General features: G+C 46.4%; 1 protein-coding gene across 1 annotated transcript in view; it reads left to right on the top strand.

The window, feature by feature from the left end:
• PAPPA (pappalysin 1) overlaps positions 1-15,126 on the top strand; it is a 2,329,021-nt gene that overhangs the window by 1,109,870 nt on the left and 1,204,025 nt on the right. Inside the window, exon 10 of the mRNA XM_063432310.1 lies at positions 10,871-11,067. Within this exon, the coding sequence (XP_063288380.1) occupies positions 10,871-11,067 (197 nt within the window). The remainder of the gene's footprint in view (positions 1-10,870; positions 11,068-15,126) is intronic.

Here is a 15,126-nt window from a genome sequence, read left to right as displayed (position 1 = left end):
TTTTACAAAGAAAAAAAGGTTTCCAGTGTAAGCTAATAGCAGCCAGTCAGTGTCCTTCAAGCGGCTGTGTCAGGCCTTCAGCGTGTGCTCTGCAGAACTGTGCCAGTGCACATTGCCACTCATATCTGGTGTCTCTATAGCGTGCATTTAAACCCCAACATTTTTTTTCACTGTTATAGATTGAATAGCAGTTACTTGTCTTCAAGCGGGTGTGTCAGGCCTACAGTATGTGCTCTGCAGAACTGTTCCAGTGCACATTGCCACTCATATCTGGTGTCTCTGTAGTGTGCTTTTACACGTCTCCCGCCTTGAGCAGTTCCCGCTCATCTGCCCAGAGTCATGTGTCTGTCAAGGACATGTTTGAGCGTAAGAAGCCAATGTCACAAAGTCACCCCCTTGCCCAGCGTCTGACAGCTGGCTTGTCTAAACTATTAGCCCGACAGCTTTTACCATACCATATTAGCCCAACAGCTTTTAGTTGGGCAAGTTGACACATGTGCCGTGCATGGCACATGTGTGTAATCTGATCGTACAACGCTTTGTGCATAAGTACACAGGCTTACAGGACGTCCTGAAGCAGGCCAGGAAGGTGTGTGGCCATTTCAGGTGTTCCTACACGGCCATGGCTCACTTTGCCGATATCCAGCGGCGAAACAACATGCCAGTGAGGCGCTTGATTTGCGACAGCCCGACACGTTGGAATTCAACACTCCTAATGTTCGACCGCCTGCTCCAACAAGAAAAAGCTGTTAATGAATATTTGTATGACCGGGGTGCTAGGACAGCCTCTGGGGAGCTGGGAATTTTTTTGCCACGTTACTGGACGCTCATGCGCAATGCCTGTAGGCTCATGCGTCCTTTTGAGGAGGTGACAAACCTAGTCAGTCGCACCGAAGGAACCATCAGCGACATCATACCATTTGTTTTCTTCCTGGAGCGTGCCCTGCGAAGAGTACTGAATCAGGCCGTAGATCAGCGTGAAGAGGAAGAGGAAGAGTTGTGGTCACCATCACCACCAGAAACAGCCTTATCAGCATCGCTTGCTGGACCTGCGGCAACGCTGGAAGAGGATTGTGAGGAAGAGGAGTCAGAGGAGGAATGTGGCTTTGAGGAGGAGGAGGAAGACCAACCACAACAGGCATCCCAGGGTGCTCGTTGTCACCTATCTGGTACCCGTGGTGTTGTACGTGGCTGGGGGGAAGAACATACCTTCATTGACATCAGTGAGGAGGAGGAACGGGAAATGAGTAGCTCGGCATCCAACCTTGTGCAAATGGGGTTTTTCATGCTGTCGTGCCTGTTGAGGGACCCTTGTATAAAAAGGCTGGAGGAGAACGACCTGTACTGGGTGTCCACGCTACTAGACCCCCGGTATAAGCAGAAAGTGGCGGAAATGTTACCGAATTGCAACAAGTCGGAAAGGATGCAGCATTTGCAAAATAAATTAAAAAGTATGCTTTACACAGCGTATAAGGGTGATGTCACAGCACAACAGGAATCTAACAGGGGGAGAGGTGGAAGTCAATTATGCAGTTAACTTCGATGATCATAGATTGAGCACACTGTTGCTCATAGTGAAAATACTTGTCGATATACTTTAGAGTAAATGAGCTTTTAGTGCTTGATAAGTACATAGGCTTGAAACAGAAAAGCAGGGTCAAAAGAAAAGATTGTGCTTCTACGCTTAATATGCTTTAAAAAAAAAGAAAATGCTTAAGATATGCTTAAGGTAACCACCCCGTGTGTACCCAGTGGCAGCCAGGTGAGAATCTATGTCAGCACTCAGGATGACCCCTTGGTGTGCAGTGTAGTATGCTGTAACGTGGGAAGATGCTTAGTCGGTTGCAGTATAGGTATGAACCTAGGTGTGTGTAGCGGTAAGGTCACAAAGGTGAACGTTTACAGTGGTGGGATTCCATAGCTTATAGTATTGCCCCATTTTTTATATTAAATGGACAGGTATAAATCTGTCGTGACTGCCCTACAGGTCATGTGGATAGCATGCTGCATCACTTGCTAGGTATGCTAGATCCCCCTACTGTGTTTGCTTCTAAGTGATAGTGCTGCATGACATGTTAGGGCTGCAGGAGGAAATGACAAAGGGAATTCAGTCATATAACATATTCATGACAACATGGTGCTTATCTGAGTTCAATCTGAGAGGCAGGTTAAAAGACCTCCCTGGGTATTGTTAGGAAAGTCCAACTGCTCCCCATCGGTGAGTTGTCAGGTCTCCTGGGCTTGTGATTTTCCTCCCTCCACCTTGAGTGGAGATGTAGCTGTGTCCCGTTATAAGGGTGGGTCTGGCGGATGCCACGCTGCCAGCCCTGGGCTCCATATGAGCCAACCATCTGTGCCCACGGTTCCGGTTCCATAAGTGTCCGGTAACGGAATTCCTGGTGAGTGTGGTCAGTCCAGGTGCTGGGTTACGGTTTGAGGAGTGACCTCTGGGGCTCAAGGCCCAGGAAGGCTGTCGTGGGGTCAGTCCCAGTCTTATGGTTCCGGAGACTAAGCAGTACAGACCTGCTACGAATGATGCTGTGAGGGAGTTCCGCTGCTTAACCACCTCGTGAGAGTGAGGTGCCCCTCTCTGCGTTGTTGCCAGTGGACGGTGCGTGCAGCCGTGCCCAGTATAGGCCTCAGGGTCGCCATGTTGTAGGGGGCATGTGAGAAGCCGTCAGGCTGGAGTCCTCTTTTAAGGTCCCATCTCATCTTGCTGGGCCAGCTTGAAGGTGGGTGCTTTGAAGGGGGGGCTGATGTGGGTCGCCTCTTCAGCGCCTCGTTGCGGGTTTTGGCGGGTACCTTGTGGTGGTTACAGGTTCTGCGCCATCACCTATGGTCTCCGCCATCTTGAATGCTGTGTCGGATCAGGGTGGCCCTGAAGCGGCGTCCTGGCTGGTTGGGGCTCAAGGGTGAGGACCGGGATCACCCCCCCGGTCCAGAGGGGGGGGGGAACGGGGCCTTTGCCTCCAGGGTCTGGCCCTTAGTTGGGTACCGATGGGCGGGATAGTGGAGCAGCGGCCGTCTGCTCCACTCACCGCCGGAGAAGGCCTCGATTGCGCCAGTGAGGGTTCACTCCCCAGGGGACTGGAGCCTTTCTGGCCAGCCTCACCCTGGGTCTGGTACTCTCCACCCGTTTGGGGTTGCCGCTGCCGGTCGTTTTTTTGTGCCAAAAATCCAGTTTCATGCTTGTTTTTCTTATTGTTTCAGGAGCTGGTCTGACATGCGACCGTCCTGCTCGGCGGTCCGGCCCCGCCCCCCATGCGGAGCTTTTTAAGTCCTACGCATCGCCACAGCCTTTCGGGATCCACCCTCAGAGAGTGACTCGACCGACAGGTAGCAGACTACCTCGCCTTAACTGCAGATATCGACACTCTGAGGAGCGATGAACCCCTTGACTACTGGGTGTGCAGGCTTGACATGTGGCCTGAGCTATCCCAATTTGCGATAGAACTTCTGGCCTGCCCCGCTTCAAGTGTCCTGTCAGAAAGGACCTTCAGTGCAGCAGGAGGTATTGTTACTGAGAAGAGAAGTCGCCTAGGTCAAAAAAGTCTAGATTACCTCACCTTTATTAAGATGAATGAGGGATGGATCCCGAAGGGACTGACACTGGGCGATACATTCGATTAAAAAAGGCCTGATGAGATGACCTGCCTTGGGCTAAAAATGGTCCATACGCTGCTGTATTTTAGCTCTGAATGCCGGTTGACTTGCGTGACTTATCCGCCACCAACTAGGGTTCAAGCCGCAATGTTTTAGGGCACTTTCTGCCTGTGAAACAAACATCAATTTTTCTGGCCGCTGCTACAGCAGCGGCTGCAACAATACCAAATTTTTCAGGCATGTGTACATGCCTAATTTTTAGGCCCACTGGTGCTGCACTGTGGCTTCAAAAACCAAACCAAAAAAAAGGCACATTGTGACCCTATGTAGGGGGGACAGTCCCTATTCTGCTCTGTGTCAGTGTGTTTCATGGTCTCTGAGGACGGGGAACAGTCTCTATTCTGCTTTTGCATTTCTATTTCTTCTTAGATAACCTAAAAATTCTGAGACGACGTTTGCAGGGCAATTCACTTGTGTGATCTGTCATGAATTGTCATTTGAATGTTAATTTGAACTGTGGGTCACAAGAACTTGAATCTGACAATTTTTATTTTATCAGAGAACTTGTTCGGGATACAGAAAGGAAAAAAAGGGAGGGTAAGCGGTTAAGGTACATCGATGTTATTCACATCTTATACATTCAAGAGCAAACTGGTTATTCATTCTCGTGGGAGTTTTTCCGCTGCCCTTGTGCCTTCGGTCTAGTACCATGTCAGGGTTGTCTTTCTCTCCTAAACCTGGGTTTGGTCCGGGGTATGGGAAGGGGGAAACCTGGGGACAGGCTACGGTAGGGGAAGAAGAACTGGGGAAATAGACGTCGGAAGCCCCTCATCTCCCTTTGTCTCCTTCTTAGTTAGCACGCTGTGTGCGGTCACCGGGTCTATTCCCTTATCTAACTACTTAACTATGTACAATGTGGGTGTTTGTTCCGTTATGCCCTGTAGATTGTTTAACCTCAGCTTGGTATACCTCAATGTTGGCTGTTGTACCATGGTGTTTGGAGTCGTTGTCTCTCTGCGTCAGAGCAGTTAGGTCTTACGAGTGGTACTATTCATCCTTCGTGTATATATATATATATATATATATATATATATGTGATATGTTATTGTTCTAACATGACCCCCTCCTCCTCCTTCCTCAGATATGCCTCCCATATGTTCCTGGCTTCCACTATGTAGTGTGGGGGTTGTAGCCGCTGGCAGGTTATTGTTTCATATGCTAGGTTTAGGGAGATCTGTTGGAGAAGGCTAGATCTCTCCGGTGGCTGTTGTTGTTTCCACCCTCTGGCTATTAATAAGTTGGCAGCAATCAAAATATGATATGTTAGGTCGGCATGTGCTTTTGGGAATGGGTCAATCGAGATGAAGAGTAGGGCATTTTCTGGTCTCAGGTCCCAGGTCCCATCTTATTTGGTGCTTCAACTACATCAGTTCTGATGCCAACCAACATTCTAGGTCCCCAAGGTTACTGAGCCTGTACATCGGTCGTTAAACCAGATCCCTAATATCAAGTGTCCATTGAGTTAACCATCAGTCCTGGAATGTACATGACTTCATTTCTGCACACCATGTCTACAACAATCCATGCTTGCAACATTGTTTGTAGAGTCTCTGGTTCTGCCCATGATTGGTTGTCTCTCTAATATTATCCATGGCCCTTGTTCTGTCCAACTCTATGGTTCTGCTCGTGGCCATGGTACCACTAGTGTGAGATGGGGGAAAACTCTAGTTCTCAACCCACTCCAAGTGCTGTTATTTATTTTAATTTTTTTTTGGTGAGGCTTTACAGGACAGAGTGCTTCTCCCCGGGACATGTTAACTCACGGGCAGCTGGCTCATCAAGGAACCAGAGCAGCTTGAACGAGGTGACCTTGCTCGGGTCCCAGGTGTGCTGTTCCTAAAATGGCTGCCATATACACGTCCACTGATAGGAGATGCGGAAGGTATTAAACCGATAATACTAGTACACCACTCCTATCAGTAGGTCCCCCCATTGTGATTTATGCCCCCACCCACCGCGCAGGGGTGGGGGTCTGGGGGGAGGACAGTAGGTCCCCATTGTGATTTATGGCCCCCACCCACCGCGCAGGGGTGGGGGCCGGGGGGGGAGGACAGTAGGTTCCCCCATTGTGATTTATGGCCCCAACCCACCGCGCAGGGGTGGGGGAGGACAGTAGGTCCCCCCCAGTGTGTATCAGGGTTCCTGAGGACAGGTGTCAATCCATATATGCCAAGTGACCCTATGTAGGGGGAACAGTCCCTATTCTGCTCTGTGTCAGTGTGTTTCAGGGATCCTTAGGATAGGTGTCAATCCAAATCTGCCAAGTGACCCTATGTAGGGGGAACAGTCTCTATTCTGCTCTGTGTCAGTGTTTTTCAGGGATCCTTAGGATAGGTGTCAATCCATACCTGCCAAGTGACCCTATGTAGGGGGAACAGTCTCTATTCCGCTCTTTGTCAGTGTGTATCATGGTCTCTGAGGACGGGGAACAGTCTCTATTCTGGCTGGGGGGAAGAACATACCTTCATTGACATCAGTGAGGAGGAGGAATGGGAAATGAGTAGCTCGGCATCCAACCTTGTGCAAATGGGGTCTTTCATGCTGTCGTGCCTGTTGAGGGACCCTCGTATAAAAAGGCTGAAGGAGAACAACCTGTGCTGGGTGTCCACGCTACTAGACCCCCGGTCTCTATTCTGCTCTTTGTCAGTGTGTATCATGGTCTCTGAGGATGGGGAACAGTCTCTATTCTGCTCTGTGTCAGTGTGTATCAGGGGTTTTGAGGACCGGTGTCAATCCATACCTGCCAAGTGACCCTATGTCAGGGGAACAGTCCCTATTCTGCTCTGTGTCAGTGTGTATCAGGGTCTCTGAGGACAGGTGTCAATCCATATGTCAAGGTGTCAATATATCAGGTCCATATCCATTGTGATTTAGGAATGTTAGGTGATTTCTGCCCTTTATGGATTAAAAGCAGACTCTGCATCAACTGTGTAATTTTCCATGGGAGTTTTGCCATGGATCCCCCTCCGGCATGCCACAGTCCAGGTGTTAGTCCCCTTGAAACAACTTTTCCATCACTTTTGTGGACAGAAACAGTCCCTGTGGGTTTTAAAATTCGCCTGCCCAGTGAAGTGAATGGCGGTTTGCACGGTTAGCCGGTTCGCGAATGTTTGCGGAAGTTCCCGTTCGCCGTTCGCGAACTGAAAATTTCGGGTTAGCGACATCACTATTCATCATATGCCTGCACAGGATCTGCTATTAATAGTAAGGTGATATTTAAAGCAACATGATATTTTCCAGAACTGCCTGGTTTAAGTTTTGTCATATTGTTTTGTAATTTAGTAATGGCATTATCCTGCCTGGTTATCCTATATCATGGCACATATAATACAAATGTCTGTATTCCAGGTGTAGGAGATCCAACGTTACCATATTGCATATATAATATCCGGAGAAGTTTTCATATTCAGTTTTGGATAGGTACAGTATCTGATCAGACAGTGTTTCGGTTTATGTACTTATTATTGAATTACCTATTTTCATCACGTTTTGGTCAACTTACTTTATTTCTGTTTTTAACCACATTTTGCTGATACTTTCTGGCAACCATATCTTGTCTTAATTCATAATGTTTTGGTAGTCTAAGTATAAAAAGTATCATGATATTTGCAATACTTGGGTGCCTTGAGGTTAGTGTAATAATGAGATGTGTCTCACAATTACACTTTACCAATGTTTTAATGATTTTCTCTTTATTTTAAATTGTTGCTATCTATATCGTCTTCTACCTCTTACAATACTATATTCCTGCGATGTTGCTGTATATTTCTGTTTTCCTGTAGCATCCAGTCAGTTGTAATCCAAACAGTCATATTGTTTTAAGGGACGTTATGTTACAGTCTCTGATCTCTGAGAAACATGGAGAATTAACAGCTTCACTGCTGCTATAGGTGATCTCAGGCTTGAACCTATTGCCGTTTAACCTGGCCTCTTCACTCACTGTTGGTCTGGGCCACAGCTCTTCCACCATTTTATATTTGCTACCCCTATTGAATTTACCACACCGTTTGCAATTTCAATGTTGCCAATATTTTTTGGGGTTAGAAAACTGATTTCCTGTTCTATTAGACACACTTTTGGGTACCTTCTGCAGTTGTCTTTGACTGGGTGGAGGGGTTTTCCTAGTAATCAACTTTTTTCTTACAGTGAGTGATTTTCCTTCAAAAAACTTTGAAAACACACTTCTTCAGGAAAGCATATCGTTTAAACTGTTAGCAGATTTTCATTCCGCCCCCACCCACCCCATGACTCATCTTCTGCAACTGACAAAAAACAACCCAGTTCCCTATTTCATTACCCCTACTTATACCCTTTGTGTCACTATGCCCCCTCTAGCATGTAAGCTCATTGAGCAGGGCCCTCAACCCCTCGGTTCCTGTGTGTACATTTGTCTGGTTACAATTACGTGTCTGTTAGTCCACCCATTGTACAGCTCAAAGGAATTTGCTGGTGCCATATAAATAAGATAATAATAATAATATTCTGAGATTAATTTTGTAGCCTGATTATCATGGTTCATTTCTCCTGCTCTTTTGTTCAGATTATCTTTCACGTCTGTATAATTAAGGGCTATGGTGTTGTCCAGGAGTGGACACGTGTTGGATTCCTAGATATTGTAAGTTGCTGTTATCAATGTGCTTTGGCATTCTAAAAACTGGTGGTTATGGTCTTGTAACATCTACGGCCCTACTATTCACACAACCCTGGTATAGCCAGATAGTTCTAACATATTTTGTTCTCTATTCACATATCTCACGATTTGTATACTTGGTGAAAAGCGCCTGATTTTACAATTTGGGAAATATCCATAAACTCTACAGTACAGAGTTTGCCTTTCCTTGACTGATTTTACAAATATTTGTGGTTTATTTCCCTCCCATCAGATGTTTAGCATGGGTATTACCCTATTGTGATGCTGCCATGGATAAGCCAGGAATAAGGACAATTTTGCCATACTTAGCATAATTTTCTTTTCCTGGATATATCCATGGCAGCAAAGCATCCCTCCCTTATGTATAATTTATTATTTTTTTAGGAGCTTGGAACTAGACTGGAGATCCGGTCTGGTAGGAGGGGTATTTATAGTTTTTATTTTCTGTCCCCACAGCCAAATGGGCAGAGCTGCCATGGATGTATCTTGGAATAGAAAATTATGGTAAGTATGGCTAAAGTTTCCTTAGTAACCCCATAAGGAACAAGTCATTTGTACATGTTCTGATCAAAACAAAACCTGGAATTTGCACTATATGTCTGTTCAACCAAAAATTACCTTGTTCACGTTAAGTGCACCCACACTTATTATATATAATTTTGTTCAGAAGAAACAGGGCTTTCATTTCACATCAGTTATTCATATTGTGAAAAGGTGAATGGGGTGGTCTGTGAGGGAGTTTATATTTCGACTGAATTGTTCAGAGAGGCATATGATTTTTAACCCCAGGGGGAGTGTGTGTTTCTGTGTATATATAACCAAAATGAATATTTAGTTATGGGCCCCTGGGGTGGAGCATTTGGAGAGCAGGGTGGGCCAGTGCTCCACTACGTAGTTTAGCGGTTTTCTTGGGAAACATAGATCCAGGCCAGGGTTTTTGGACAGTCTACAACCCACTGCTCAGCTGCAGGTAGTCAGCTGCAGCAGTGGGAATAAACCCCTCCCTGCTGGGCAGATAAGGGGAGAATGTTTGTTTTCTCTCTTGAAGAGCTGGAAGCAGCAGGCTGACTAAACACTGGAGTGCTGAGAGCTGACAAAGACACTAGGTTGGTGAAACCAATATTCTTTTGTTCTAGTGTAACCCCTGAGAGATAGGGAACCTGAAGTTAGTAAGTGCTCAGACGAGCTAGGTTTTTGTTTATCGGGATTTGTGTTATATTTGTTTTCATTTGCTGCTGCCTCCTGTGTGGACTTACAAATAAAGTGCCTGGAATTAAGTTGCATTAAAAGACTGTACATGTTTTTGCCCAAGAGGACCGTGCTACCTGCTGACAAGGATCACAATATATGTAACAATTTATTATGAAAACAAATCTAAAAAAGCGTGAGAAATTAAGATTTTTCTTTTTTTTTTGCAAGCCAATTTAACTGTGAATGTCATAATATTGTTCGCTTTTACTGCAATGAAATACACATATTTGCATTCAGCGCTGTCTGATGAGTACAACAGTACCCCCCATGAACAGGTTTTATGGATGTTTTATTTTTCAGTTTATGCACACTGAAATTTGCCAGATTAGTAATGTTGTCTTTGAGACCATATAATAGACCAGGAATGACAATTACCCCCCTAATGGCATACCATTTGAAAAAGTAGAGAACTCAGGGTATATTCGGTCTTTTTTAGTTGCCACTTAGTCTCAAGCAATGGCCAAAGTTAGTGTTCATTTTTGATTTTGATTTTGTGAAAAATGCAAAAAAACTAATATAAACGCTAACTTTGACCATTGTTTGTGACTAAGTGGCTACTAAAAAAGACTGGACATAACCCACTTGCAATACCTTAGGTTGTCTACTTTTGCAGATTTGCTGTGGGAGGGCTGCCTGCGCTGTCAGGCAGTCCTCTCGAAGCAGATTGCAGAGTAGGTGAGTATTCTGGCGGCTCCAGGGCTCAAAGCCGTTATGTTTTCTATGCTGCTGCAACAGCTTTAAAGCCCATTTAGTGCGTTAAGGGGTTAATTGCCAGTTTAACCTGTGTGTCACCTTGTGTGTCTGTGTTAAGGCCAAACATTCAAAGTTCATGTAAAACTTTTCAGTTCTAGTAATCAAAAATGTTATCCTTCCAGGCTGCCTGTGCCTTTATTTTATTTTTTAAATTGTGCATGCATGTATAACTTAAATTGTTTGTTTTTCTCTGTTGTTCTTTGTGAGTGACAACCTATCAACAACCATGCACCTGTCTTTCTCTACGTAGCCTGGTTCATTAGCCAATGATGTTTTGATGTGATGAAACCATTTGATGTGTATATGCTTATAGCAGCCATGGCATGAATGCTATAATGTTATAGGAACAAATGTTCTCATCCTCCTATGATGAGTGTAAAGTGTCCTGGGGATAAACTGGGGTTTATGGGATACGATTAGAACTCGTACATTTAAATAAGAGTCATTTGATTGGTGTGCCTTATTTTTTTACTTGTTGTACTACTATTGCACTGTATTGCTTTGCTAGTCATGGAATATTCTGTCAACTACATAATTATTTTGTAATTCCAGATGAGCCAAGCAGGTGTTATTTTCATGATGGTGATGGCATCTGTGAGGAGTTTGAGAAGATGACAAGTTTAAAGGATTGTGGAATTTACACCCCAAAGGGTTTCCTGGATCAATGGGCTTCAAATGTTTCTGTTTCACATTATAGTGTACATCATTGTCCCGCTCATGTGGTGACTGGAAAGCCAGCAGTCACACAGGTAGGAAATTAAAGTATATATTGCCTATACTCAAATCTTGATCAAATCTAAGTTATTGCTGGTCAGTGAATAAAGGCAATGAAAAATTCTGCAGCAAAATAAACAATACTTGTAGTAGAATACAACAGTCACAGATCTACATACGTTTAGTAGAGGTTAGGAAACTTGAATTACATATATTGCTGGTGGAACTACAACTTCGTTAGCACCTCACAGTATTTTCCAGTAGTATATATAATATAACAAAACCTAGGAGAATTATATAGTGTACTATTTCTTACACAAGGAGAGAATACAAAAAGAAATAAACTTACAAATATATAAAGCTATCAAGAGCTCACCCTCTGTACGCCTCAGGAGTATGATCCCCGCTTTTGAATAATTTTCTGTCTCAGTCAGTAACCCAGGATATATAGAATAAAAATGCACAGATGGATAATTATTGTGGCAAACCTAGCCACTGTGGAACTATAATCTGGGAAGGTTGTCTGGAGGCTGTATTATGTGCCATGTATATTTGCTGTGTATGTGTTATGTTAGGGCGATTCGCATGCTGGCAGCCGTAAGCTACCAGCATACAAAGACTTCGTTCGACGAACAGCGGTGACTTAAGCCGTTCGCCGAACGAATAAGGGCTCCCCTGATAGACCACACACTTAGGGTCGTGTGGCAATTGTTAACCGATTGCAACAATGTTGCAATCGGTAATTATAGACTATTCTGGGTGGCCGTCGTTCGACTACCGACCATGCGGCGGTCGGCCATCTTGGATTCGTCTATTTGGCAGCGGTGCTTGGTCGTCGAGTGCCTGGAACCAAAAACGGCTACTCGATGATGCGAGCACCGCTGCACTTCCAAGCCATTCGGGAGCCCGGTTTTTCGGTAGAATCGTTCCCCTGGATATGTTCGACAGATTGAGGGGAACTTCTATGTAAAGTTATATTTGTGCGGCGTTCGGTCAATTCCGCCGGGATCTGAGCGGTATTCTCACGAAAGGTGCGCTCAGACCCCAGCTACCTGCCGAACGTTCGGTCATTTAAATCTACCGAATAAAATGTGAAAACCGTATTTTAATATAGATTGTCAGTTCTGCTGCACGAGGGGATAATCCACTTAATCGTCCATTTTAGTGGGTGTATCCTTCTCGTGCAGCACAGCCTGTTGGGAAAGTTACAATGTATGATGGGAGAAATCCCCTGGATTTACTGTCTGGAAACCCCTTGCATGGGGAACTGTATAAATATGCCAGCTGTGAATAAAACGAGTTAGTTGACTCCCAGACTGTGTTTCGTCCGGTTATTGGGAGGATTTGGGGATTTGTCTTACCCTTCAGCGCTGACTGTGGATGTACTCGTGGAACCAGCGGAGATTGTGGTCTTTAATACCTGCCCTCCGCTACAATTGGTGGCAAGCGACGGGATCCGACCTTACAGCCGAAAGAGCGCAATTCGTGCAAATCGTAACTGCTGAAGGAGGAAAAGGGAATGGCAAGCAGAACCCAACGAAAGAACCGACTACCGAAGTGAATGGAGACGGATTATTCTAAATTAAAGAAACAGACACTAAAAGATCTACTGGAAGCCAGGGGTAAAGTAGCCAGCAGCAAACCTAAGGCTGTACTAATTGCCGAGCTAATGGAGGGAGACCAAGCCCGCAGCGCTACACCCCCAGTAGTCATGGAAGAAACGCTCTATGAGAGAGAAATGAGGACCAGGCTGGCATTTTTACCACAGCCTATATCAGCGGACATGATGAACCTAGTAATGGCGAATGTGCAGGAGTACGTGATGGCACACAGCCCACAGTATGCAACCCCTCGGACCGGGACCACGACCGAGTCATCACACAGCCAGGTACCACCCAAAGTTCCTTATCAAGCATTTAAAGTATTTTGCGAGGAGAAGGAGGAAATCGATGGGTTTTTACAAGATTTTGAGAGGCTGTGTGATTTACATGACTTGGCACGACCCACATGGGTCCCCCTGCTGGCAAGCAGACTAGCAGGGCGGGCAGCCGATGCATACCGCGCTGTACCCAGCGAGGACAGCAAGGACTATGAGAAAGTAAAACGAGCGATACTAGACCGGTACGCCATCACCCCAGAAGCCTACCGGCGAAAATTTAGAGACCTAAAGAAACCAGAGAAAGACTCACATGCCGAGTGGGCACACAAGTTAGACCAAGCATCCAAAGGGTGGATACAAGCGAGCCAAGCCACGACCATGGAAGGATTGCGGCAGTTACTACTGCTGGAGCAATTTTTTGATGGACTAGCTCCAATGACCCAAGAATGGGTAAGAGACAGGAAACCTCTCACCCTAACCGAGGCGGCACAATTGGCCGACCAGCATTTTGACGCAAGGAGACATCAGGTAACCCTCTCCAAGGGCTACCCACGACCCACGGGGTCACCCAGCACTCCCATTACCCCAAGTCCCACTACAACCCCTTTTCGCACGGCCCCAGGGAATGTACCACCGGCTTCCCGGTACAACGGCCGTGCCAATATCCAGTGCCACTCTTGCAAACAGTGGGGGCATATAGCCCGGGAATGCACCCAAAACCGGGGCAGACCCACCTGGAACCAAGCCCGACCAAACCCAGCCCCAAGGGCTGCAGCCCACTATTATCAGCGGGAACCAGCGGCCCAAGAACTGTGGAGTGTACAACCGGAGGAACCACTAGGAGTATTACATGAGGTGATGTCGGTCAGAGCTACTGACAACAGACAACATCATCGGCAGCTGGTAACGCTGGAGGGGAAAGAGTTACAGGGGCTTCGCGATTCCGGAGCCACCCTCACTTTGATTGCACCCCACCTAGTTTCCGGGACCGCTCACACTGGGGGATCAGTGGCCGTGAGGGTAGCAGGGGGAGCAGTGTACCGTTTGCCCACTGCTAAAGTACATTTGAATTGGGGTGTGGGGGAGGGAGTTGTAGAAGTAGGTCTCATGCAAAACCTACCTGCGGATGTGGTACTGGGGAATGACCTAGGACAGATGACCTCTGCTTTTGTTCCCCAAGCTCCCTACCAAGAGGCACAACCAGTCACCACCCGGCAACAAGCCCGCACCACGGCTCCACCTACACACTCTGAGGCTCAGGTAAGAGACCAAGACCCTCACCCGATACGTATGTCCTGGGATACCCCAGCTAAGTTTGAAGCCGAGGTAAAAGCAGATCCCACATTACAGGTGTATAGGGACAGGGTACGCAATGACCAAGCGGGGACAGAGGGGGAGCGGTATACGTGGGAAAAAGGGCTACTATATCGCATTGCAGAACGAGGAGTGGGGGGGTCCGCCACAGTATCTACCAAACAGTTAGTGGTTCCCCAAAAGTACCGGCCCGAGCTACTTAAGATTGCGCACGATATACCCTTATCCGGACATCTAGGGGTGACTCGCACCCGATATAGATTGACACATGCATTTTTCTGGCCAGGGATTTCTAAAGATGTGAGACACTACTGCACGTCCTGTGATATATGTCAGCGAGTAGGCAAAAGAGGTGACCGCCACAAAGCGAAATTATGTCCCCTCCCGATCATTTCCGAACCGTTCAGTAGAGTGGCCGTAGACATAGTGGGGCCACTATCCAAACCCAGTCCCTCCGGTAAAAAGTATATCTTGACGGTAGTGGACTATGCCACCCGATACCCCGAGGCCGTAGCTATCTCAAATATCCATGCCGAGACAGTAGCCGAGGCATTGATGAAAATATTCTCCCGGGTAGGGTTTCCCCAAGAAATAATATCTGATAGGGGCACCCAATTCACCGCCGAGGTCACTCAGCAACTATGGAAAATATGTGGCATTAAGCCCATAATAAATTCCGCATACCATCCCCAGTCCAATGGTTTATGCGAAAGATTTAATGGTACGTTAAAGCAAATGCTCCGTACGTTTGGGGAGGCACACCGAGACTGGGAACGTTTTCTACCCCATTTACTTTTCGCCTATAGAGAGGTACCCCAAGAGTCCACCGGATTTTCCCCGTTTGAATTGTTATTCGGGAGGAGGGTGCGGGGACCATTAGATCTCATTAGAGAGCATTGGG

The sequence above is a fragment of the Pelobates fuscus genome, chromosome 9 (genome assembly GCF_036172605.1).
Source record: "Pelobates fuscus isolate aPelFus1 chromosome 9, aPelFus1.pri, whole genome shotgun sequence".
Taxonomy (NCBI): Eukaryota; Metazoa; Chordata; class Amphibia; order Anura; family Pelobatidae; genus Pelobates; species Pelobates fuscus.
This window is presented reverse-complemented; position numbering and strand designations above follow the sequence as displayed.